The sequence below is a fragment of the Melospiza melodia genome, chromosome 3 (genome assembly GCF_035770615.1).
Source record: "Melospiza melodia melodia isolate bMelMel2 chromosome 3, bMelMel2.pri, whole genome shotgun sequence".
In the NCBI taxonomy this organism is placed as follows: Eukaryota; Metazoa; Chordata; class Aves; order Passeriformes; family Passerellidae; genus Melospiza; species Melospiza melodia.
Window position 1 is genome coordinate 36,811,846 of NC_086196.1, and position 23,773 is coordinate 36,835,618.

Genomic DNA, 23,773 nt, shown 5'->3' on the forward strand with positions numbered 1-23,773 from the left:
AATCTTTCCAAAAGTTTCTGAAAAGTTTAGTTATCAACTAGTGTGAGCCACTTTTAGGGGCCAGAAAAGAGCTCAAAGGTCTTAGCTTCCCAAGAAAATGCCTTCAAGAGATCTTTGTATTATTGTCTAGTACAAGTGTGAAAAAATTTCCTCATTCCACTTTTTACTCTCATGTAATTTTAAAATCAGTCCTAACACTGGCACCATCTGAGGTATCAATCACTTAAAAAACAAAACAATACAAAATCAGAGAGCAAGAGCTTCTTACTAGCACCATGGAAAAATGTCTCCAGCCTAACCAGATTGTTTATTAAGTGAGCTCTCCTCATGTAGTCAATTGTAAGCAACTCTTCTACGGTTTTGCCTGAGCACCTGCATCCTGATGAAGCAGGCACAACGTGCTGCCTCACCAGCAGGCACAGGTACAGCCTTGCTGAGCACAGGCACTGCCCAGAGCAGCCAGAACTGTGCAGAAGTTTCCTGTCAGTCTCCCCCATCCACAGGGATGGTCCCAGACAAATTGCTGGGCCCTGCCTGCCAGTGGGGATGCAAAGGGCAGCTCTCTCACTAAGGTCACAGCAGGACAGAGGGAAATGGTGAAGCCTCCAGCCTCGATAATGAGTGCTTTACTGTCCCCTCTGTAATCCCCCTGACTGACAGTTGCACAGAAAGGCTTCTGCAACATGTTTCTATTTTCAGTATTTTCAACTAATATATTTAGCCCGGAAAAACAGGCTCCATACTCATGCATTCATGTTACCTCAAAATAAATCCATTCATTCCATTCAAATCCATCCATAAATCCCTTAGCTTTTTATTTATTTTTTTTAGCACAAAACTGAAAGCTTTGCCTTGTAATAAAAGAACTCGTGGGTAAATTTGGGTTGTAAGCTATCCTGACCAGAAGGGAAACAGAGACTATGTTTAACCTTTAGTTGCTCAGTATAGACACAATCTCAGACTGACAGCCCTTGTGTTATTCTACACTTTTTATCAGTGCTCCCTACAAAGCCACTGACTGCAACCATTCTGGCAGTGCCTATTGCCTTGGTCCAGACAGTAAATCTGAGGACAATTCTAAGCTTTAACACTTGACAATCATAAAGTATGTTCAGAAAGAGTCAAATTAGCTTGAACCCTTCCAATACTCCAGAAGTTTTAGAAGGCAAGACTTCTCTTTACAAAAGCCAGAAAAATTAACTCAAATTTTCCTCAAAAAATATTTTCAGGAAACTAAGCAGACAAGTTTTACAGAAGAAAATACTTTGGGGAGAAGGACATGATAAAGGCCTGGAAAGCCAGAAGTGGCCAGAAAGAACAGAGATTGCTCATCATCTCTTCCAACACAGGAATCAGAGTGAAGCAAGCATATAACAGGTTCAAACATGTCATAAAGGAGTGACTCTTCCTTCACACAGCAGTATGCAATGAATGCTCAACATCCATACACAGATTCAGGGAAAGGTGAAGAGGTTCATGAAAGAAAGTGCCACAGAAGCCAAGTCTGATCCTGACAGACGCAAACAGAGATGGTTTAAGGCTTGAGGAACGGGAAATGCACGAGGAAATACAGTGTGTCATCTTTCCTCTTATATTCCTTAATTTACTCCTTTTTGGCAAACATTCTGGACAGGACACTTAGCCAGGCAGCACAGAACACAGGACTACCACAGCTGTGCCATACACGGCACCAAAACATAGATGGCAGCTTCCCTTTTAATTACTTTTAGAACCATAGAACTGTTTGGGTTGGAAGGGACCTTAAAGATGATCAATTTGCACATCATTCTCTCCACAGCCCCCCAGTACGGGCAGGGACATCTTCCACTGGTCACGGATGGCTCAAAGTCCCATCCAACCTGGCACTGCACATTTCCAGGGATGGGGCATCCATCTTCTCTGGGCATCTTGTTCCAGTGCCTCACCATTCTCACAGCAAGGGTGAGCTCCTATTCTAAGACTTGAGAAAACTGTCTCTCTTCACTTGTGAAAGCTGCTCTTGGTTTTAACATTTTCTGTAAGAGTGACACAAGATTTTCCCAAAAAGGCAAAACTCTGTATAGAGTAATTGGAGTTGGGGAGGTAGAGAGGAAGAAGAAAAAGCTACATAATAATACTGAACTGTGATGTCAATTTAAGCCAAAGATAGATCCAAACCTTTTTCAGACTGGTTTAAAAAAATACAGCCAAAAATTTACCCTAGTAATACTAGGAAATAGATCACAGTGAATCACACAGCTGCTCTCATGGGTTTAGTAATCTAGATTGAGATATTAACAGCAAATGGAAAATTGCTAGAGTGAATTAATTTATAAATTGCAGCTTTGATTGACAATGAGTGAATTTGCATCAGAACTCCAAAGAGATTTCACATGGAGAAATGGTAGTACAATAAGCAGTGATAAAGGCAGCTCTGTAATAGTTGAGAAGTTAATGGTATTTAATTTCAAAATTTCAACTAAAATTCAAAGTAGAGTTGACTTTTCTTTCTTTTTAATAGCTCTTTTTCAGATAATTCATGAAAAAAATTGGGGTGGAGAAAGAGAAACTTATTTCTAACATTTTCCATAGGGGGGTTCATATTATGACATAGCTTTGAGACTTCAAATTAAAGGCAAAATTGAAATGCAATGTTACAGAAAAGTGAGTAGTGATAGCATGTCACGTATCTAAAAAAAAAAGGAAGAGGGAAAATACAACTGGAATACAGTATAACATCATAAAGGTTTAACCAGAAAAAGCAGGCATCAGAATATACATGCAGTCATGCTTTTCACTAGCAGAACTGGCCTGGATATCTGTGCAAAGCTGTGGGGCCCTAGGCCACAACCCCGCGGGGCTTTGGTGCCATCACACTCACTGGTGTCACCCACTTCCCCAAGAGACTGACTCATCTGTGAGAATTCAGCCATTAAATATCATTTGGCTTCCAGGGGTGAAATTTTCACTCACCTGGGACAGAGAGGGAAGAGATGAGACACCTCCTTGTTGAGGAGTTACCACGCAGCCCCAAGCAGTCAGACTCCATGGTGCTACCCCAAATACCTATCCTGGGGAAAAATGGGTTTCCAAGAAAGAACAGAAACCACAAACAAGAGTTCATACTCAAAAAACCAGCAGCATGATATCCTGCTGCCAGCATTTCAGCTGTAACTCTTTGCTAATCCTACACACAACCAGAAAAAGGACTCCTGACCAGAGAAAGATGAAGGGTGAAAAAATAAGAGAACCGATGCAAACTGTTTTTTCCTGCTGACTTTGGTGTATGCTCTGCATGCATCAGGGATTAAGGTCCATATGATGCAGTAGCTTCACACAGAGCAACACTCACTCTTTGGTTTTCCCTTTTTAAGAATCAACTGCATCACTCACTGACCAGCTACGTGTTGCAAAATCAATCTTTCCAGGCTTTAACAGGTTTTGTTTGGCACGTTACATGAATGAGGTGGAAGCAGAGCATATCCACATGTTCTGTGCACACAGACCTGGCACTCTTAGTTTCAACAGAACATGCAATAAAAGCCAACACTCAGCAAATGCATGCAAACACATCATTAAAACAGAGAACACACCTGCTTTAGGCAGACAAGCCCAAAGAGATTCCTAGCTAATAATGCCACAGGATGTCATCAGGGACACTTGTGACAACATCCTCCCCCACCTCACAGTAAAAACAATATCCTACTTGTGGCAAGGTGCAACTTGCATTCGTCTGCTGGGTGCAGCACAAGCAAGGCAATATGAACCAAATACAATGGCAGTATGCTGTAGCTGTAATGAGGCCATTCATTTGTTGCGCCAGTATCACTTAAGAATGACTATAAACTCCAAACTGAAACAAGAAATCATCTTTTTTCCCCAATATACATGGAGAAGTGTGCCTATTTATCTGTTGGTTGCATTTGAAACAGTGGTACTTACATGAGTTTAGAATGGCCCCCAGCTGACACACAAGCACTTCAGCCAGCATGACCCAGATCTTCTCATCCTAATTCTTTACCATAACATCTAGCAATCAACTTACACCCCTCCAAAAAAATTATTTTAAACCCACAGAGCATATTGTAGCAGACTACTGCAATGGCAGAAAAAATTGCACATTTTAATAAAAAATAAGGGGGTTTTAAACAAAAAAGATGGTTCTTGAACTAATTCATGCAAACTTTTGATAGCTATCATGCCCAGTGAAACAAACCTTATGTTTGTCACAACCTAATAAAATGGTTTTGCGGTGGAGACATGACTGACAATGTCAGCAAATACAGAGCTTTCAGCACAGTAGAAGCATAATCACTCGGTGTGACTTTACAATTGCATACATTATGTGAGGCAAGAAAGACAACCAAATAACTGTACTGAGAGAGATGCAACAGGACTTAAAATACTGCCAGCTTCTTCCTATACCCTAAAGAATTCTCTTCTTAAATGGTTTGCAACTGATATGGTGACTAAACAAAAGATATTGCTTAAACAGGGCACCACCAGAAGTGACTTACTTTATTACACCAGCATACATCAATTTCACTCACACACTGAGTGTTGAACTGCTCCACATACATCAGAATATATTAATATGTCCTATGGACTGCTAGTGACACAACATATCATCCTCATGTACTGTGTCAAAACTCTGACAATGAAACTTTCATTGCAGTTTCAATGTGGGGAATCTGTTCCACTCTTGAGTTTGAAAACCACACTCCTCTTGGATACCCCCAAGTTGTTTCCCAACAACTCAAAGAAACACTAAGTCTTTCTCCAGCAGAAAAAAAAGCAAGCAGTAAAATCAAAATCAAAAAGTGGAGAAAACCAGATGATTCTGGTATTCATTTTTCTCAGCCCACTAAGGCTTTTTTTCCACACTAAGTACACTTTAAGACATGCTGGTCAAGGCATTTTAAATTGCACTCAGACAGGAGTTTGCAACTTCTATAGTCCCAGTAGATCTGTTCACCAAAAAGCTGTTTTGCTTCATTGATGCAAATAAAGCTTTGCCTAGGCACAGTAGAGTTTTGGCAAGAATGAAAGCACACTGTTTTCTGGCCATTGAAAGCTGAAGTTGAGAAAAATCTACAAACAAGGTCTTTCTCCCTCCCTCCACAGAGAGCTTGACTTCATAGGGAACCACTCCCCTTCACCATGTGTTCCCTCCTGCACAGGGCACACAGGATGACTGCTGCAGAAACAAAGCACCCATGGGCACACCCCCATTTGTGCCCTTCTGCAGCTCGCTGGCAACAGGAACAGGGGTGGGAGAACAGCTGCCATGGCAGCTTCAGGCTGGTCAGCACCCTGACTCACCCTCTTAGTGAGGGGGCCTCATGCAGGAGGCCAAACACGACCTCAAAAGATTCACTGGATCCCAGACAGCACAAAGAGATGTACAGGTGGCTACTGCTGACTCACCTTCACCAAAACCTGGGGTGAAGCTCCCCCAGATCACCAGAGAGACTTGGCCCAGCCATGTAACATCAACATACCACAAGCAGAAGGCAATCCATGAGGATGCCTGTGCCTCAACTATGCAATAGGACTCCAAAAGCTCAGCAGCAGCAGCAGCTTCAGCCAGTATAATGGGCTGCAAATTGGAAAAACACACAGGAGGACACAACCCAGTCTGCCATCTCTGCTGTGGAGTTACTACAAAACACAAGGGCAAAAGATGCAGGGGGTGGGGGACAGAGAGCAGAAAATGGCACAACTGTGACCAGGAGAGCTCCTCTACCTGAAACCTGGCTCGTGCTTTGTGAGACCCCCCACATATCCTCGCCAGACTGGCTGCAGACCCCACTCAGAGACGTGCATTTCCTCACAACCATTAACAGCTCCAAAGAGAAGCCCAAAAGAAATCTCACTGCTGCTACTAACAGATACAGCTGTTTTCACTAAATCAATGCAACCACAGAGGAAATACATTTCCCAGAATTTTCCAGCTCACACGACTATGCTGAATTTGTTGTGTGGTTTCTTTTTAATACCACTATTCTAACACACACATCTTACAGGAGAATTTTTACTCAAAACAAGTCCTTAAAACACCACCATTTTGCTTACAGAAATATAATAGCACTGGACATAAAATAGTTCCAATGTTAGATATGGAGTCATTCACAAGATTACAAGAACCAGATTCTTTTTTTGTTTAAGGGAAACAATTTAATTTTGTTTTATTGTTCAAGTGGAATACATATTGTGGCTTAATCCATAGCAGGAATAGGAAATTGTTTCAATCTCCAGAGGCAAAAACTCTAGAAGCTGTGGAAATTATGAAATTTGGACTCAGCCTGTAGTTCATGATGTATGGCTAAAGACCACCTCTTTAGTCTTCCCATTGTCCAGTCTCACTCCTCTCTCCAACACCCTTGGTCCCCTACTTTCTCACCTCTGAATGACAGAGCACCACGGTGGGGTCTCCTGATCCAACATCCCAGCACTGCACTACCTGCACCTTGCCAGAAACCCACCAGTACCATAGCAAAGGGAGGAGAACTAGAGGTGATGAGGGGGTCTCACCATGTTCTCCGACTGTACCCGAGCATATTGTGGGAGGAATGCCGGGGCACCAGAGAAACTCTGCAAACAGCAGGCTGGACCAACACTCCCCATCCCTGGCACACTAGTGTACCACCTGGCAGCAAATTACACCATGCAAGGCACAGGTTTAGGCATAGCTTTGGGGAATTATGGGTGCCATACAGGGGGGAACCAGACCAGGACTGCGCTGGGCACCATGGATTTAAGGAATATTGTGGGATCTCAGCACCTCGGGACTGATGTGCAGAGTGACCGAGACCACCCTTGGGGGGCTCGGGAGTCCTGGAATGTTGCCAGAAGTGTCTGGTGGCAGGACTTTGATCCTACACGGGAGACGACACCTGTATGAGGATAGGAGGATTTCACTGGGGTAAATGGTGGAGGGATAAGTTAATTAGAGAGTGAAACACAGGGTTTAAGATTTCTGTACAGGGGGGTCTAAAGAAGTAAGATGGAGGAATTGGGGCGTGTCCTGTCCTTCTTCTTCTTCTTCTTGGCCTCCATCTTCTGTGGTGATGTTGGCACTTTGGGATTGGTTATTACTAAAAGTGCACTGGTCAATAAGGGTAAAAGGTATTGGGGGAAATAGGTAAATATTGTATACGTAGTTTTGAGTATAAAGATAGGTGATCGCCCCGGGGGCTCTCAGTGTGCTCATGGCTGGCTGCTGTGCAGACCTCTGTCGGGCCAAGAGAAAATCTTTCAGATAAACAACTAATAAACACTGAAGACCGAGAAAAAACCTGAAGCCTCTTTTCGTCCTTTGGAGCGCGGACTGCCCAAGGCCACCCCGGGCCTTTCCAAGTCACCTAAACAGCCGAGAAACCAACAGAATATACGGCTCTTTAATGATTGATAGGACATTGGACAAAAGACAGTGTGAAGAGGGTTCCGCGGAGAGTCAGCTGAGTAACGACAACCACACCAATATGGCTACATGTCCTTCCACTTCATTTGGCAACCTTGTCATATTTATGCTTCCATACACTGCTTGACGTGACTGCTGCCTAATGCTCATTGGTTAAGAGGCTGCAATCACACCTACACGTTACTTGCTGATGGGTTGTCACACTGTAAGCGCTTTGGCTAGGGTGTGCTAATTTTTCATATCTTGCTTGGCATCCAGCTCCGTCCTTGCACAATGCTCATTCTTCCTTGTTCTGTGTGTTTGAGGATGATACATGGTCTTCAAAGTAACTCTGTAATCTGCAGGCCAGGGTTGTGCAGTCCCTGCAGGAGTGCACCATGCCCTTGTTCTGCCAAGAACTCCTCTACAACAGTGAATGCTACAAAAGAGAGGACAGCGAGGAACCCAATGTGGTATGGGATGTAGGGTTGCACTGCTTGCAAAAAAAACCCCAAACCATTTAACTCCTTACTAAAGGGTACGTTTGGCAGGTTTCACTCCAACTCTTACATATCCTTAATCACATTTTCCAAGCAGCAGACATTGAAGTTAAACTTAGAAAAGGCATCTTCCTACCATTGTACTTTTCCAGTTTACCTAACTTCATTATTTCTATAAAGTAATTCACAATCAAATTCAAACAATTTTCACAACAGCAGACATAGGAATACTCATGGACAACTTAATGAGCCTTTTCCCTTATAGACTCTTGGAATTTCAATTGTAATGTTAATGCGTTCACAGTAACATGAAGCTTACACCAGCGCCATCACAAGATGAAACTGCAAGGTGTCAAAAATTCAAAGGTGTCTGAAAGAGGAAGTGTTTCTGCTTCACAGAGAGGTAACTCCAGTAGAACAGTCATCTGTATTTCCACCTATATTATCTTTCACCTACTGACACTTCAAAGCAGTGCTTCTTCAGTTCATTATTTTAATGCATTTAACTATTCTCTTTGTCTACAAGGCATCACTGAATTCTTATGAATAATCAAGTTTTCCTCATACTGAGATTTTTCTGTGCCACTATACAGTTGGGCGCGTTTTTTGTGTTTGATCTGTATGATTTTGTGTGAGTTTTCTGTTTGGTTTTTCTTATTATAAAACAATGCTACACTTAAAACTTTTTTTAGCAAAATATCATTTTCTCTGTAGGTTAATTTTTTTTATTAGGGATGGCTTTCATACCAAACTAATTATTCAAGTTTAAAAAAAAAAACATAATTCCCATGACTGTGTCAGTCTACACAAAGTCAATAGCTGAAAGAACATGAACTGGTAGATAACAGAAACCCTTACAAGAGGCACAAACTGGTAGATACCTCCTAAAACCCTCAAGCCATTCACAGAGAAAATGTGCTCCTCTAGTGGTTGATCCACCTTGTAAGCACCATACTTCTCCTGCATGCTAGAAACAACTATTCTCTATTTCAGTTATGCCGAACTTCACATCAGCCAGTCTACTTCTGTATAGTAACCAAGGGGAAGGATTTTCTAAATTGGGTTTTCAATAAGACTGAATGGATTGGATAGCATTTGTGAAAGTGGTACATAACCACTAAACAGCCTCTCTTCCAAGAGATTATTAAATGGACACTCTCCCCTTAAAGCTTTGAGTTCTGTATTTGCAAAACAGATGCAAGAAGGGATGAAAATCCCATAAAAGGTTTGCATTTGCAATGCCTGACACAATTTGGGAGCACCCTACATGTGTGTGTGCATGAATGTGGAAGATGGCATGCAAACTTTCACAATAAGGCCCTGATGCTGGAACCTGTAACATTACTTGAAACACCAAAAATAACCTATTGTCCCCCTGCTGCAATAAACAAGTGGAAAACAGGCTAGAAACATACAGATGCAAATGCTGTCCTAAAAACAATGGTTGTGATAATTTTCACACCAATTTTTCCAATGCAATGTACTTTGCTCCCTAATTTCTATTACTAGGTTCACCTAGACATTTTCTTATTTTTCTTCTACTTTCTGCTCCACTTGCATTTCAAAGCATTAAGTTTAAAGGAGCACACACAAGCATTCTCTTAGTGCTCATATTTCTTTGTAAATCAGTATCAAGAACATAAGCAATGAGAAGCAGTAAACACAAGGTTTCATGTGAAACTGAGTGTTTTGTATAGCTCCGTGACTAACATTACATTTAAAGAATGGGATAGAAAGAAGAATTAGGTTATATTTCACACACATTGTAAAATATTCAATGCTTTTCTGGTCCCTGAAATATTGATTTAGAAGAAGCCAGGACATTTATTCCTAGCATTTATGTTGTTTTTTAAAAATGTCATCTACTGGATATAAGGGCTGTTTAAAACTGGAAGGTGCAAAAACTTAGAAGCAGATGTTTGCCCAGTAATAAAAAGATATCACATCCTATCTAGAAATATCAGAAGTTTTATTTAAATGTACTTATTTGTTTTGACCAACTCCAAGTTGTCTTAGCAGCCTCTCTCCTGGATGCATACTGTATCTCTCGTATCACAAAGCCTTATTTTCAAGCTACTTTAGGAGATCAAATAACCTCTTCAAGTCCTCAGATTGGACTTCTGCAGTCAATCTGCCACGTGGTCACTGCTGAGTAGCAATCTCCAGTCCGTGATTGACTTTTCAAACTTCCAAATCATAAGAAATTGTTCACTGGGCCCAAAGTACTTGCAAACATAAATTCAGAAGCAATACTTTGGTGCAGTACTTTGCAAGGGAAGACAGAACCTGCAACCAGGTTGTACCACTTTAACCCCTGAGAGTGCCCCTATTTGTCAACTTTATGGAAATGGACTTTTAAGATTGTGATTTATGGAAGCTTGTTTGATCACGTTTTATTCTTCTCTTACAGGCACTGCAGTGACCTTACTTACACCCGAGTTAATCATTAGGTCCTTACACGAGCTGGGGAGTGGTGGGGGAAGGGAAGAGAAGGGGGGGCAGAGGCAGAAAGAGGAGGGTTTATTTTCTGAATTAAAGGCATTAGCGATATTTAGAAGTTATTAAAGAGCAAAGAAAGTGTCTCACACATTAATCTCTGTTCATGCAGACCTGGCTTTGCATGCCCAAACCGAGACTGCTGAGAGTGACACCTTCTCCACATCCCCTCAACTAAAACTACCAGGAAACCCACCAGCTCCAGCAGTGCCCTCTGCACCAGTAATAGAGACCCATAAGCAGAAAATTGTGAACAACTTATTTGCAGGCTATCCTCACAGAAGCCACCAAGCACTCCCCTCTTCTTACCATTAGCTGGAAAAGAATAAGGGCTCTCCATACAAGGGCTAAAATAATTAATTATTTTTCTTTTAAAAATGCTTTCTTTTGTCACATCTATAAGCATCTTCTTTACAATGGGGGGGAAAAAAAAGTCCAAATACCTCTGAAAATTATTGTAAAACAGATAGGAGACAAGTAAGTTATGTCAAGTAAGTGACAAGTTACCCAAGTAAGACCAACACAACAGAATATCATCTAGAAAAGATCACATTAACAGGAAAATACAAGGAAAAAAGGAAAGTACAGTCAAAAGAGTAATGTTGATCAGAAATAACTACTGAAAGTTTTCATTGTAGATATTCACCCCAAAGCGGCCATTTAACAAACCTTTAGACAGCCATGCTGCTCCAACTGCAGCAAGCACAAAAAATTTCTTTGCATTATTTCCCTCTTAATGTTGATTTCAAATCAACAGAAGTAGAAGTATCTCAAAAGCAAGCAATCCACGGGAGAACATTACAGCATATAACAAACAGGGCAACATAGAAGTCTTCTTATCCCAAAGTTACTCTCTCCAGATATCCCATCCCACTCATGCGAAATATGAAAGACATTTCTTTTAGCCCAATGTTTTCAACCCTAAGAGATATAAAACTGTCATCAACCTCTTGGTCTGCAGACACTAAACTTCAGCTGCTACCCATCTCATGCACACACACTAATCCTGCTGAAAAGATGCTGGAATGGGAGCCACAGAAACCAAAAGCATGTATATACTTGTAAGCCAGAGCTAAGAGCAGCTCCTCAATCCCTGACAATCCTAGGCAGCAAACTGCTCAGGCCTGGAGAGCCTATGGATAGAGGGGACAGGCCAGACCCCCACCCACCTCCGTGCCAAAACCCCCAGCAAGGGAAGCCTTTAGAGATAACTGCACAGCAAAACTTCCTGGCAAAGCAAAAGTCAACTTGTAAAACAGAAAACCCATCCCACCTGGAGGAGAAAAAAAAAAAAAAAATCAACCTTCAGTCTATTCTATTTAGAGCTGGGCTTCCATCAGCCCATACATACATCTCATCACCAAGCCTCTGCCCATCTGGTTTATTGTTGTAAAGAACTTCACAATAGCATAGAGAATTACACTTCCAAAGGAATAAAATGAAAGTAAGTAAGAGTACAGAATTCAATCACATGCAATATTAATATTAATCACAGTATTTACATGATAATTGCAGGTAACACAAAAGCACTGTCCCCTTCAAAGCATGTCTGCTAAGGTGGCTGTTTCCCTGCCTTGTCAGCTGTATTAGGTTATGACCCTTCCATGAGGAAAATAAGTCAACATCTTTGCAGCAAGAATAAATTTCATACTCATTATTGGTCTTTGCTGGCCCTAAAAATAAATACTATACTTCAACAGGTCAAGCACAAAGTTATTTCATTTTCCAAAAGCAGCAACAGTACACTCTACATTACTTGTGTGTGTAGCACATGAACCTTGTGTTCCTGATAACTTTATGTGCTTAATGCGAAGCAACAACCCCTCCCGCCCTACAGCCACCACACAATTAAGAGCTTGCCTTTTCAAAGTTACAAGGTTTTTGCGGCTGAAGAAGCAGTTCATTAGTCACAAGAGCTCCTTTTCTTGAACTCTGGCAATTAAAACTCTGTTGCCTGTTCCCACAGTGGAAACAAAAAGAAACATTGCAAAACTGCCTGCCTCTTATCTCCCAAGAAGAAATGGGGTGATCCCTTTAATCTGGTTTGGCTGCCTTCTCGCAGCACCATGTGGAGCTGTTGTGGCTGATTGCAGCAAGGTCCATTACTCACATGCGCCTCTCCTTTGTGTGCGCACCCTTGCAAACACTGCGATTACTGTTCCACCCAAGAGCGAGTCAGGGAGCAGCCTGCTGCAGGGCAACAGCTGATGCACTTGCCAGATAGCCAAGCTTTGGGATGACAAGCTCCTGCTCCATCCGTGTTAGGAAACACGGATGCCCAGCACCTTACAGTCTGACAGTCACCAGGGAGGAATAAGCACAGGCACATGAGAATCACCAGCCATCAGCACCTGCTGATGAATGACAAGCTGAATGACACGACACTAACAGAAAGAAGCTGATGGTGCATACAGTTTTCCATCATGGACAGATCCCCAGGAGTCCCTACTGGATTCTCCTAGGAGATGCTGTCATTACTTGGATGTATAAATGACTTCATTTTAAAAAGCTCTGCAACATTTCCATTAGGAATTCTATCTTCTTAAAATTTACTCCTTGCATTATTTTACCCAGCCCTCAGGGTGCCTTCCATGAACCAGGCCACACTGTCTTGAGGCACCAAATAAAACAGGCATTTTAAAGCATGTCACAACTGTCTCAGAAAACAAGGTGTATCAACTGAGCAGTCAAACACCAAATCTTTGAGCTTCTCCATAATTTTATAATCACTTTAAACATCTAAAGCAATTGCTTGAAACAATTAGCTGCCTGACCCATTTTCATAATTTTATATCTTTCAGCCCTAGCTGTGATGCTACTCCCTAAAACAGCAGAGACCTCAGAGTTCAAGTGCAACACCCCAGCCATAACAAAGCCAAAGGTGTCTTAAGATCATCAGTGGCAAAGCTGAGGACTCTGTCTGAATCATAGGCAAGTATAAAATAGCATTAAACTGATCAGGAGACCTACCACCTTCCCAGACAAAAAGTAAAACAGGAGAGGGCAGGGAAGAGTCCTACAAATACCTCAGCCAGTCCATCTGACATCCTCATTTTTTGTGATGATGAAGAGGCAAGAATGTGAGCAGATATTCTACCCTCCTAGGGGGGTGGTGTCAAGATATTTCTGACCCTCTGCTGAAGCTCCAGACAAGAGTCACCGATACTTTTAAGCCACAGGTATTTGCATTGGTATTAAGAACCATCAGGTATTTGTTGGGAAGTCAGGCAATTTGATTGATGGCTATTTGCCTCTTTCTCACAGCTAAATTTGGTTTGGGCTCTTTTATTTTAAAATCTCTTACAGAATACAATTTTTTTGGTGCAACTTCCAGACAATGCATAATTCCTAGGTGTAAGAAGCATCTCAAGGGAAGACCCATGCATGTCTAACTAACAAAGCTGCTAGGGGGATAAGGGGCAGAATGAAAATAGTTTAAATCTTACCTGAAAATTAGTTTTCACAAGCTGACACATTTTTGAGAACACCCAATTACAGGGTAGAGTAATAATGAGCAAAATATAATTCAGTAAAGCCGCAAAAGATAATTAAGTTTCCAACTACCATTTCAAGGCTCTCTTAACCCTTGGAAAATTGAGGATGATATTGGACAGTAAAATTTACATGCATTATGCTCAATTATACATGTGTTAGAAACCACACAGTCCATTCGGTATCAGCAGCTGCAGCAGCCAAGCCATGGTAATTTGAACAAACCTGCAAGCGTGCATACAACCTGACCATCCTGGAAATTATCATTTCCATGAAAGGCAGATCAGCAAAAGTCTCCAGACATGCCTAGCACATGACTGACTCTACTGAGAGCTAGAATTCCTCTCCAAATACATCACTTGGAGAAGGCAGCAATAATCTTACTACAATAAAAAATGGCACATATTGCTGTTACTGGTGCCATGGCAACATCCAATGGGATTATTAATTAATTAATTAATAATTATTATTAATTGTCTTGTCTGAAGAGATGATTTTATAGACCAAAGATGCTAACTAGCTTGGAACTTACACACCATGCTGTGGTCTAAAAAGATGTGTCATGAGGAGATAAAAGCAAAACCAGCAAGATATAAAAATGTTATTGGCAGCTTTGATTTCTAAGCCCTTGTTTCAACCACATATAGATTTATTTGTCCAATGTTATTGTATGAAATAGAACAGAATAAAAAAAAGGGTTAACACCAGGGACACCGTGATAACAATGTGTTAATTTTAAATTAAGACAATAATTGCATAAGGCAACAAAAGAACACTTCATCAGCTCCCAGAGGCTTTGTTTCTCAAGGCTCTACTTCATTCATCTTCTCTTGAAGTTTTAAAATCTGAATACAAGTACAATTGGCCAGAATCCTAGCAGTCAGCATCACTCTGGTACGACCAGTCCCAAAGCCTAGGTGTACCCTAGTCCCAAATATTAAATTACAGTGAAACTGTCATAAGAGCAACCATAAAAATAGATCCCCCACCCCTCAGAGCACCCACTGGCAGAGAGTACCTGCTATGGAAGGACAGCACCCACCTCAGTCCATTTGAATGCTCCAGCCTCGGCACTGCCGCATCAAACCCACACTTACCCCCACAAATAAGCAATGAAACTCATCCTCAGCCAAACTCCAATATTACATGTTCCTCCAAGATTATCTTTAAATTATAATCATAACTGAGGGCAAAATATGTTTTTACCTTTTTTTTTTTTTTAGTGCAGTGATGCCTAATATGTTATGAGAAGACAAAACAAAAACCAGCAAGATATAGAAATGTTATTGGCAGGTTTGATTTCCAAGTTCTTGTTTCAATCACAATCACATATAGATTTATTTATCCAATGTTATTGTCTGAAATAGTGTGAAGTAGGTATAGCCAAGAGAAAAGATGAACTATTTTGAAATACAAGGAAACAACTACAATGCTTTTATGTTGACACAGGGATTACATTTCACAAGAGGTATAACATTACACCCTCTAGTAAAAACAAAGTCCAAATACCACAAGACATACTACAAATTTGGATGAAAAAGACTACAAACACACAGAACTTATAGCATTTGTATCTTTTGTCTCCTCTTTCTTCCAAAGTTTCCATTACAGCTCGCCTTAGGAATGTCAATATTAAGTGTAACTTTCGCCTTAATACTTTTATAATTCTGTTTGATGAAATTGACAGAATACAAACAGAATCCAACACCTTGCACAAGATGCAGTGAAGCAGTGACTAGAACAAGACAGGGAGGGAGGAAAAAAAAGGTTTCACATCAGAGTAGGTATCTGCATTTCACTAGGTTCCCACTTTTCCTCGGCAGTACTCTCTGGGCGGGCACATCTCCATCCTCTACACGTTTTTCAGGCCACATTCCTCAGGCATGCCTGAACTTGTTCTTAGAGCCCTCTACATAGGGCAAGTCTTACTGGGGAAGGTGAGGAGGGGGAAGAGGAGGGGAAATAAGCCTTCATCCCTTTTTGATCCCTTCTCCCTCCCCACCTGCACGGCCAAGCACACACAGCCAGCAGTGCAGTGCTAAGAGACCTGCTCAGGTACAGCCTTCTGCCTCCTGCAAAGCTTTGAGTCCTTCTTTTCTGGCTTGAAAAGCACATGTACCAGAGAAGGTCTCCTTTATTTAATGATAAAATGGGCTTATTGCAGAGCTTTTAATAAAGCATTCACCCAGCCAACTTCATTTCACTAAAACAAGACTATGAGATAAATAAGCACAATGATAAAAGGATGGCAACCTAAGCAACATTCATTTTGCACACCCAAGAGAGAGACATCAGGATGATTAGCCCAGAAGCATGTACCAACACTTGCTTAGCAGAAGCCTTAGCCCTTGATGAGCACCAATTAAGTTCTTTCCTTTGATCAAGGAGTAAGATAAGATCACATTTATGCCACAAAGCTTTGATTGCAACAACACACCATAAACTTTGCTTACCTACACCTAACTACTAGTCTAAGAAACAGTCCAAAAAATACATTTTGTCATTACAGTGACAAAGAACATTCTTCATTCAAAACGTTGTATAGAGAAGGAGCATATTAGAAACTACTTTAAGACAGCACTGATACAGTGTTATAACAGAATTCAGCCTGGTGCTGAACACAAGACTGTAGACCAGAGTTAAAGAGGTCAGTGATCTGATCTCACCAAATCAAACACAGATGCTTGGTTTTGTCCAGCATGTGTGATGCTTGATGAAAATTAGCTACATTTCATAATACCATAAATATCTATTTTAATAGGTAATGAATGTTTAAAGCCAGCAAAACAGATCAGGCTGATTCAGTGCACCTCCTGCAGATCCTACAAGCTGTGAAATGTCATTGCTTGTACTCTGCAAAGATGGAGGCAGGCATATGGAAACCCACAGGCAATTTCCTCATGCAAAGGAAGCATGGCCCAGGGACCTGAATGATAGACTCAGACTCCAAAGTTATCCCATCCTGGTAATGAGAGCCCAAATGACACAAGGACTCTATACCAGGTCTAACATCAGCCAGAGACGCACAGTCAAACAGCATTTTTATTTGAATCTCCTTTATTTCACAACAGCCCTGTGTACAAATACACTAAAATCTTGAGCTACCCCAACACCACAGGCAGCTGGGGCCTGAAGAACTCCCATAAATGTGTGAGAGGTTGCTATAGAGATCCCAGTTCAATTAACTGCTGTCTACCCTTACATTCCTCTCCTCAAATGTGCCCTGTCATTGGTCACTACCTCACTACCCCCTCCTTTTGACAGGATTTATTTGGAATGTGTGGAGGACAGAGCAAGGAGAAACACTGCAGATACACCATTCCTCTAGGAAGGCATGGCTTGACTGTGTGATACCATTAGGCAAAGACAAGGTGCAAATTCAGAACAATATCGTCACTTCTACGGAAAATATCCAACAGAAATCAATGTCTTTCACTTAATTCACAGAGGCACTGTTTAGACTTACTAACATGCCTTCTGTGTGAAGCATCAGTGAAAATCCTGCCCTAAGACGATGGAGTAAACCAAACACAGAGCAGTCTTGCCACCTCTTCTGCAATTCCCTAATCCTGACCAGTCATCATCTGTTAGACATGCCTGGAAGGAGCTCCATGTCTTAAACCAGGCAATTCAGAAATTTTGATTTAAGAGACAAAAAGGAACAAACAAACGCCACCCAAAAACCCCCACATACTCTTGAGTACTTGATAATAGGCTGCATTCACACATCACTCATAACTGCAATTCATCCTGTAGCACATGTTGAGTAACAGCTTTTTGTTGGGGTCTTTCACTACAGAAAATAAATCGTCATGGCAAATTTCAACATACATTTTTATCCAGTGCCCCAGTACTTTGTCTTCCTGTAGCTCTTGCAATGTGCTAATGAGTGTAAAAACAAGGAGAGGCAGGATTCTCGTTTAAGAAGTTCTGCATGCTGAAAACACAGGGTACCAAGCAAGAAGTGCAAGGAAGGAACACATAACAAGAGCTCTGAAAACCTGGAGCCCAAGCAGTATTTCATCAAAAATGAGCCTTTTCCCATAGAAGTGTCCAACAACAGATACAAATTACTTCCTGACCCTCAAGTTTTAAAGAAAGGAGAAAAGCAGCCTGCACAGTGGCCAATCCCTGCACCTTAAACTAGACTACATTCTGTGAAGTTACAATCAACTTTCCACTAATGCCTATTGTGATTTTTAGCTTTTCAAATATTGCTTTTCCAGACATGATGCTGAGAGCATTCAACTTTCAGAGCTCCCGATGTTTTATTATAGCAGTCTGAACAGCAATTTAATGGCAAATAAACAGAGCTGACTGTGAATACAAAAAGATCAAGGGGAAAAAAAATCACCCACAAGCAGCTCAAGAAAGCGCAACACAGAAAAACCCACGAAAACGTGATCTAAACACAAATCAAAGTTGGCCTCTGTGTTCTTGTGTTTTCATACATATTCACTCAGCAACAATGCATGAATAACTTTAAGACTGCAGTAGTACAAACTCGTTGTGCTAGTTTTTACTTTGTTTCAGCCCACAAATAAATATAAATAGACCGCATTTAGTATATTTCACCTTTTCCTAGTAAAACATTATGGGCAAGCTTGGATGTGCAAAGAGTGGTTATGCAATACCATTCTCTGATCTAATTAACAAATCCTTATTTTTTAGGTAACCAAGAAAATATTAGAAAAGAGGAAAGAGCTTGTTCTGTATCCCAGGCATGGGAAGCTCTCCCTGCTATTCCACACTGAAAGCAAAATACCAGGGGTTTCTTGGTGTTAGATCTTCACAAATAACTTGAACACAACGACATTCACTTGAGAATGCCTAAAAAGAAAAGCTAAAAAATAACTCCAGGCATCACCCATAACTTGTTCTAAAATCCAGCTGTCTTTTCCAGCTCCCAGCACACACAGTTAACAGGACTGACCTTGTTGAAATCTCCCTGGGTAAGGAAGATAGCACTAAAAAAAGAACACCAGGCCCTCACGATTAATTGCTACCTATTAATAAATTAGCATATTTCTCCCTCTTCTCCCAGACATACCTATAAATGTAGCTGCCCAACAGTTTTACCAGGAATGGAAATCTGAGTATTTCATGACATATGCAGGAATAAGTAATGTCCATGAACTCCTGAGAAAGGGAATAACTGAACCTGGAGTGCAATAATGAGCCCCAAGCAGATGTGATCCCCAGCCAGCCGAGTCCACAGCTCCAGTGACAAAGGTCAGGCTGCAATGGAGCCCCACAACAACAGAGGCTCCATTAACCACAAGCACGTCAAACTTGTCTTTACCGTGTAAAATTCTGCTTGAAGTCACAACTCACACAAGCATGTGAAGCCTGGGGAAAGGGGGAAGAGACAGATCAGGCTACAGCAAACAAAGAGGAGGCACAGCCATGACATTTCTCCCACAGGAGCTCTGTGACAAATGCTGCTTTCCTCCTCCTCTTCCTCACATCTTTTGAGGAATGACCTCAGCTGAGGGGTTTCCAGTAGCCAGGGACTTCTGAGACCAGGAAAAGTTTCACCATACCATCAATTGTCATTATGCCAGTAAAATTAAGTCACTTTTATACAGTGTACTGCAAATGTGCTGCAACTTCTGTGGCCACTCACCTGCCCTGCAAGAAGCTGAACAACTCTAGGAATACCTCTTGAGGAACTCCCAAGAAATTCAGGCACACGAGAGAGTGCTGTGATATACAGGTGAGGACTTTGAGCCCCCAAGCATCTTACACTGCACAAAAGCAAGATCACAGGCCAACTACAACACTACCCAGATGTTAGTCTGTACCACAACAAAAATCAACTCAAAACAACCCAGAGAAACAAACCCCTAACACATCTTCTCAGCAGAGTTAGGAAACAGTGCAGACAATATTGTTCAAAGAGCACAAACTCCACACCAGCCCAGGCACAAGTAAATCAAAACAGCATCCTAGGAAAATGCATACCTTTTCATGGCTGAATATGGCCCCTAAATACTATCTGAATTCATTGTGCTCTAAGAGAAACCTTTAACTACACCATCACTTCTTTCAGACAGAAATTGAGGTGGTGCTTATAGAAAAAATCAGATTGTTTTCAAACATTGATGCTGTAGTTAAAAAGTTATCACATCCTTACTTGAAAAGTGCTTCATGTACACAGAAAATTGTTGGCAATAAAAGCAGAAGTCTTCCTCTGCAGTTTCAGTTTAACTAGACCAGCTCTTATTAGCTGCATAGCCTGCTATTGCCAGTATAGCACCCTCTGCCAGAAAAAACACCCTTGTTCACAAAAAATAGCAGCATTCTAGTCTGAATTAGCAAGAGAAGACAAGCAACTGTGTTTTGGATCAGCTGCTCTTGGTAACAATGAACAGAGCCCTTTTTATTTAAAACCTGACTACAAATATCTAAAAATATTTATGTTTAGCTTACTACTTCTTGATAGGTTCCATTTTAAATGCTAGATAAATGCTTCTTACGGTATTTTCCAAGGACTGAACATCTCAAAATCTCAGAGCAAAACTCTTCAGAACAAGAGTTACCTTGTAAAAAAAGTTATTTAAGAGCAAAAAAAAGTAAGCTGACCAGGAACAAATAAGCTGTCCAGCATCCAGCAGTGGTCATACAGCCTACTTTGGGATTTTGCTTTTTAGGAGTTTGCTTCATGGAAAAGGGTAAGTTTCCATGATTCCTTTTGGTCTGGAAAAGTTATAAAAAACATTAAATTTATCAAAGTTTGATTGGGGGGGGGAGCGAGAAGGGGCTCAGTTTCACATTGAACATTAATATGGACTGAGTCAGACAACTTATTTCCACCATTCTCTACATTTTTGCCGAGATATTTTTTATCATTGTGTGATTAAGTAAGAATCATTATCTGCAAAACCAATCTCCCCAGTGAGAGCTGGCATCTCCCAGCAGTTTTTTACATCATGCTCCTAAAATACATCTCCACAGCACTGACTACTGGCAGCAGATATCACCAGCCAAATAATTTTGCCCAGAGTTCAACCAGATCATGGCATCGCTTCTCACAGAAGGCACGTGCAAGACAACAGAGTTTAAGCTCCCCTCCAAACACTTGTTCATAAAACTAACCTTGAGAATCAAATGAAATATTCATAAGGTAAAATTAAATTGGTCTTGGTCAAACATGAAACCCAGTGGTTGTGAACTACACAGTAAATAACTACTTCAGGTTGAAAATAAACTATGAGACATAGCGCTAACAAGGCTGTTAGCTAGCCATTAAAGCCTCTATTTTCATGTTCAGAGATGAAAGTATAACCATAAAGAAGAATTTTCCACATGTCATTTCTTTATTACAGTCTTGTCATGCAGGAAGTGACATAAAATGACTCTGTGTACTAAACAAGTCCAACGCTTACCTAGAAACTGAAAAACAACAGCACAAACAAAAGTCACCAGGAGTCTTTAATTTATTCCTTTACATTTCAAAGTACACGTGTTTGCATTAGTCAGAAGATCCACCCCTCAACTACAGCCAGCCCTCAAATTATTCTGCATAACACTAATTGAGGGTCCAGCTGAAGAGTTACCTGTTCAAGGAACCTGCAAGTAAAATAAATTATGCAAGAAAGGAAGCCAAGCATGCTTAAGAATAATAAAGGCTTTTAAAATGATTAGCAGGTTTACTCTTTAATCTGGCAAGGCAACAAACTTTCAGCACCCAAGAGAAAAAACACAATGAGGGAAAAGCTTTATATAAATATCCCACATGCCAAAGCAAAAGGCTTATTTCATTGGAACAATGCACTCCTTTTAAACCAATTCCAAGCATAAAAAAAAAAGAGAGATCTTTCTGGTAAAGTTATTTATATGTTAACGCATAACTTCACAGCACGTTTGTGTGGAATCCTCTCCTCACAAAGGCTGCTTGGACAGTCGCTCACTGGCACCGGCCCCTTCAGGCACACGTTCACGCTCAGGAGGGCTGGGAGGATCCATCTCTGGCTGTCTGAAAACACGGGTCTGCTTTCCAGACTTGCCGGAGTGAGTGTGGGGCCGCGCTGCCGCCAAGCGCTGACCGCAGGCCGCTGGTGCCGAGCGAGGCACGGCGGGCAGAAATGGCTGCTGAGAGCCAGAGAGGGAGAGAGCGCCGCTCCCAGCGCGGGCAAACCTGCACCCCTCACAACATTCCCAACTTCTCAGCAAATTAAACTCCAGCTAAGCCTGCGAAAATACTTTATGTAACCAAAGAGGATCACACTAAAACCTAATGCCGCAAGAAAAGAAAAAAAAAAAAAAGACACGCGCGCTCCAGAAGCCATAAATCCCTCACCTAGCCCATAGCTCCACTTCCCTTTTGATTCATTCCCTGTAGAGCGGGAACTGCGACACCCCGGTCGGCATTCGGAAAGCGCTCGCAGGGTCCAAGCGCAGTATGACAGCACGGGGTTGAACCTGCCCTCCGAGGAAGCCCGGTAACACCAAGCGCTGCCGAAATGCCCGGGCAGGAGCGGGGCGCCCGCAGCCATCCCGACCCCCGGAGCCCCCCGGGGCTGGGCGGGCTGCACATTGCAGCCCCGCCGAGGCTTTCGCTGCTCTGTCAGCACTGCCAACAAACCTCGAAGGAGAAGAGGGTGTTTTTGCTAGCGGGAGAGGGAGAGACACAAGCACGCACCCGAGAGATGAGGGGTGGGAGGGATGGACGGACAGACCGGCGGACGAAGGGGCCGCTATTCACCTCTCCGACATGGGACTCTCTTCAGTCCCATCACCGCTGAACAGGATAAAGAGTTCTTGCTTAGTTGAGCTAGTTTAAAAACTTCTTGCTTAACTTACAAACCTGAAGTTTTTCGAACTGTCAACGGCGTTCGCTTGAAAAGCTGAAAGTTAACTTTCATAGGACTTTTCCAACCTGAACTACTCTGATTCCACGATCCTCCTACCTGCCTGAAGGAGCGCGGCAAATCCCCGCTCCATGCAAGAGGGCTGGCCAGGACGAACACAGGGAGAAGGGGACCGAGCCACGGGTAGAGACCCCACGGCAGATACATACATATCCAGATATATAAATATATATATATATACACACACACACGGACCTGGAGTTAGCCAGTCTCGCTGCAAAACTTTCTCTCCCCCAGTGTCAGAAAAAGAAAAAACCAACAGAACACCGAAAATCCCGCAAGGCGAAGCAGGCTCCAGCAGGCGCGGAGGAGCGCCGGCAGGAGGGCGCGGGAAGCCGCCAGCTCCCGAGCACCACGCCGGGCAATCCCGGAGCTCAGCCGGGGCCGGCGCTGGCAGAGGCCGCGCTCCCCCGCCGCCCACGCCACCCACGCCGCCGGGCAGAGGAGCCGCGGCGGCAGCGGAGCACCCCCGGCGCGCCGCCCGAAAGTTCCCCCGGCGCCCAGACGGCAGGGCCGGCTCCCTCTTACCCTTAGTCCAGTCCACCACTTGCTTCGGACTCCACTTGGTCACCGGCTCCATGGCGGGTCCGAGCCCGCCGGCACCAGCCCCCGCTCAGACCGCAGCTCCTCCGGCCGCGGACTCGCCCCCTCTCACGCTCCCATCCCGGCAGCGCCTCTCCGGGCCGCCCCCTCCCCGGCCCGGCTCCTCCCGCCGGCCGCGGCCGGGCCCGCCCCGCTGCCGCTCCGCCCCCAGGTGCCGCGTCCCGCCCGGGCCTCGTGCTTGGGAGAGTGCCGAGAAAAAACTTCCAGGGGTTCCCGCTCCGACAGGTCCGGAGAGAGGGCGATTCGGGAGTCTCCCGGCATGGTTCCCCGGGAGCGGCGGGCGGGCCATGGGGTGGAGCGGCGGCCAGGCGCTGCGCCCTGCTTCGGTGGTGGCTCAGAGTGAGTCACGGCCTTGGGGCAGTTTTAGCCGCAGAGTGCCTTGGACCACGCTTGTCCCCGAATTGGCATTTGGGGTTTTTGTTTCTGAA

The 23,773-nt window shown here is 42.8% G+C and overlaps 1 protein-coding gene across 1 annotated transcript in view; it reads right to left on the reverse strand.

The window, feature by feature from the left end:
• CNKSR3 (CNKSR family member 3) overlaps positions 1–23,410 on the reverse strand; it is a 55,549-nt gene extending 32,139 nt beyond the window's left edge. The window contains exon 1 of the mRNA XM_063151324.1: positions 23,271–23,410. Coding sequence (XP_063007394.1) covers positions 23,271–23,322 — 52 coding nt within the window. The 5' untranslated portion in view covers positions 23,323–23,410. The remainder of the gene's footprint in view (positions 1–23,270) is intronic.
• Positions 23,411–23,773: the final 363 nt, after the last annotated feature.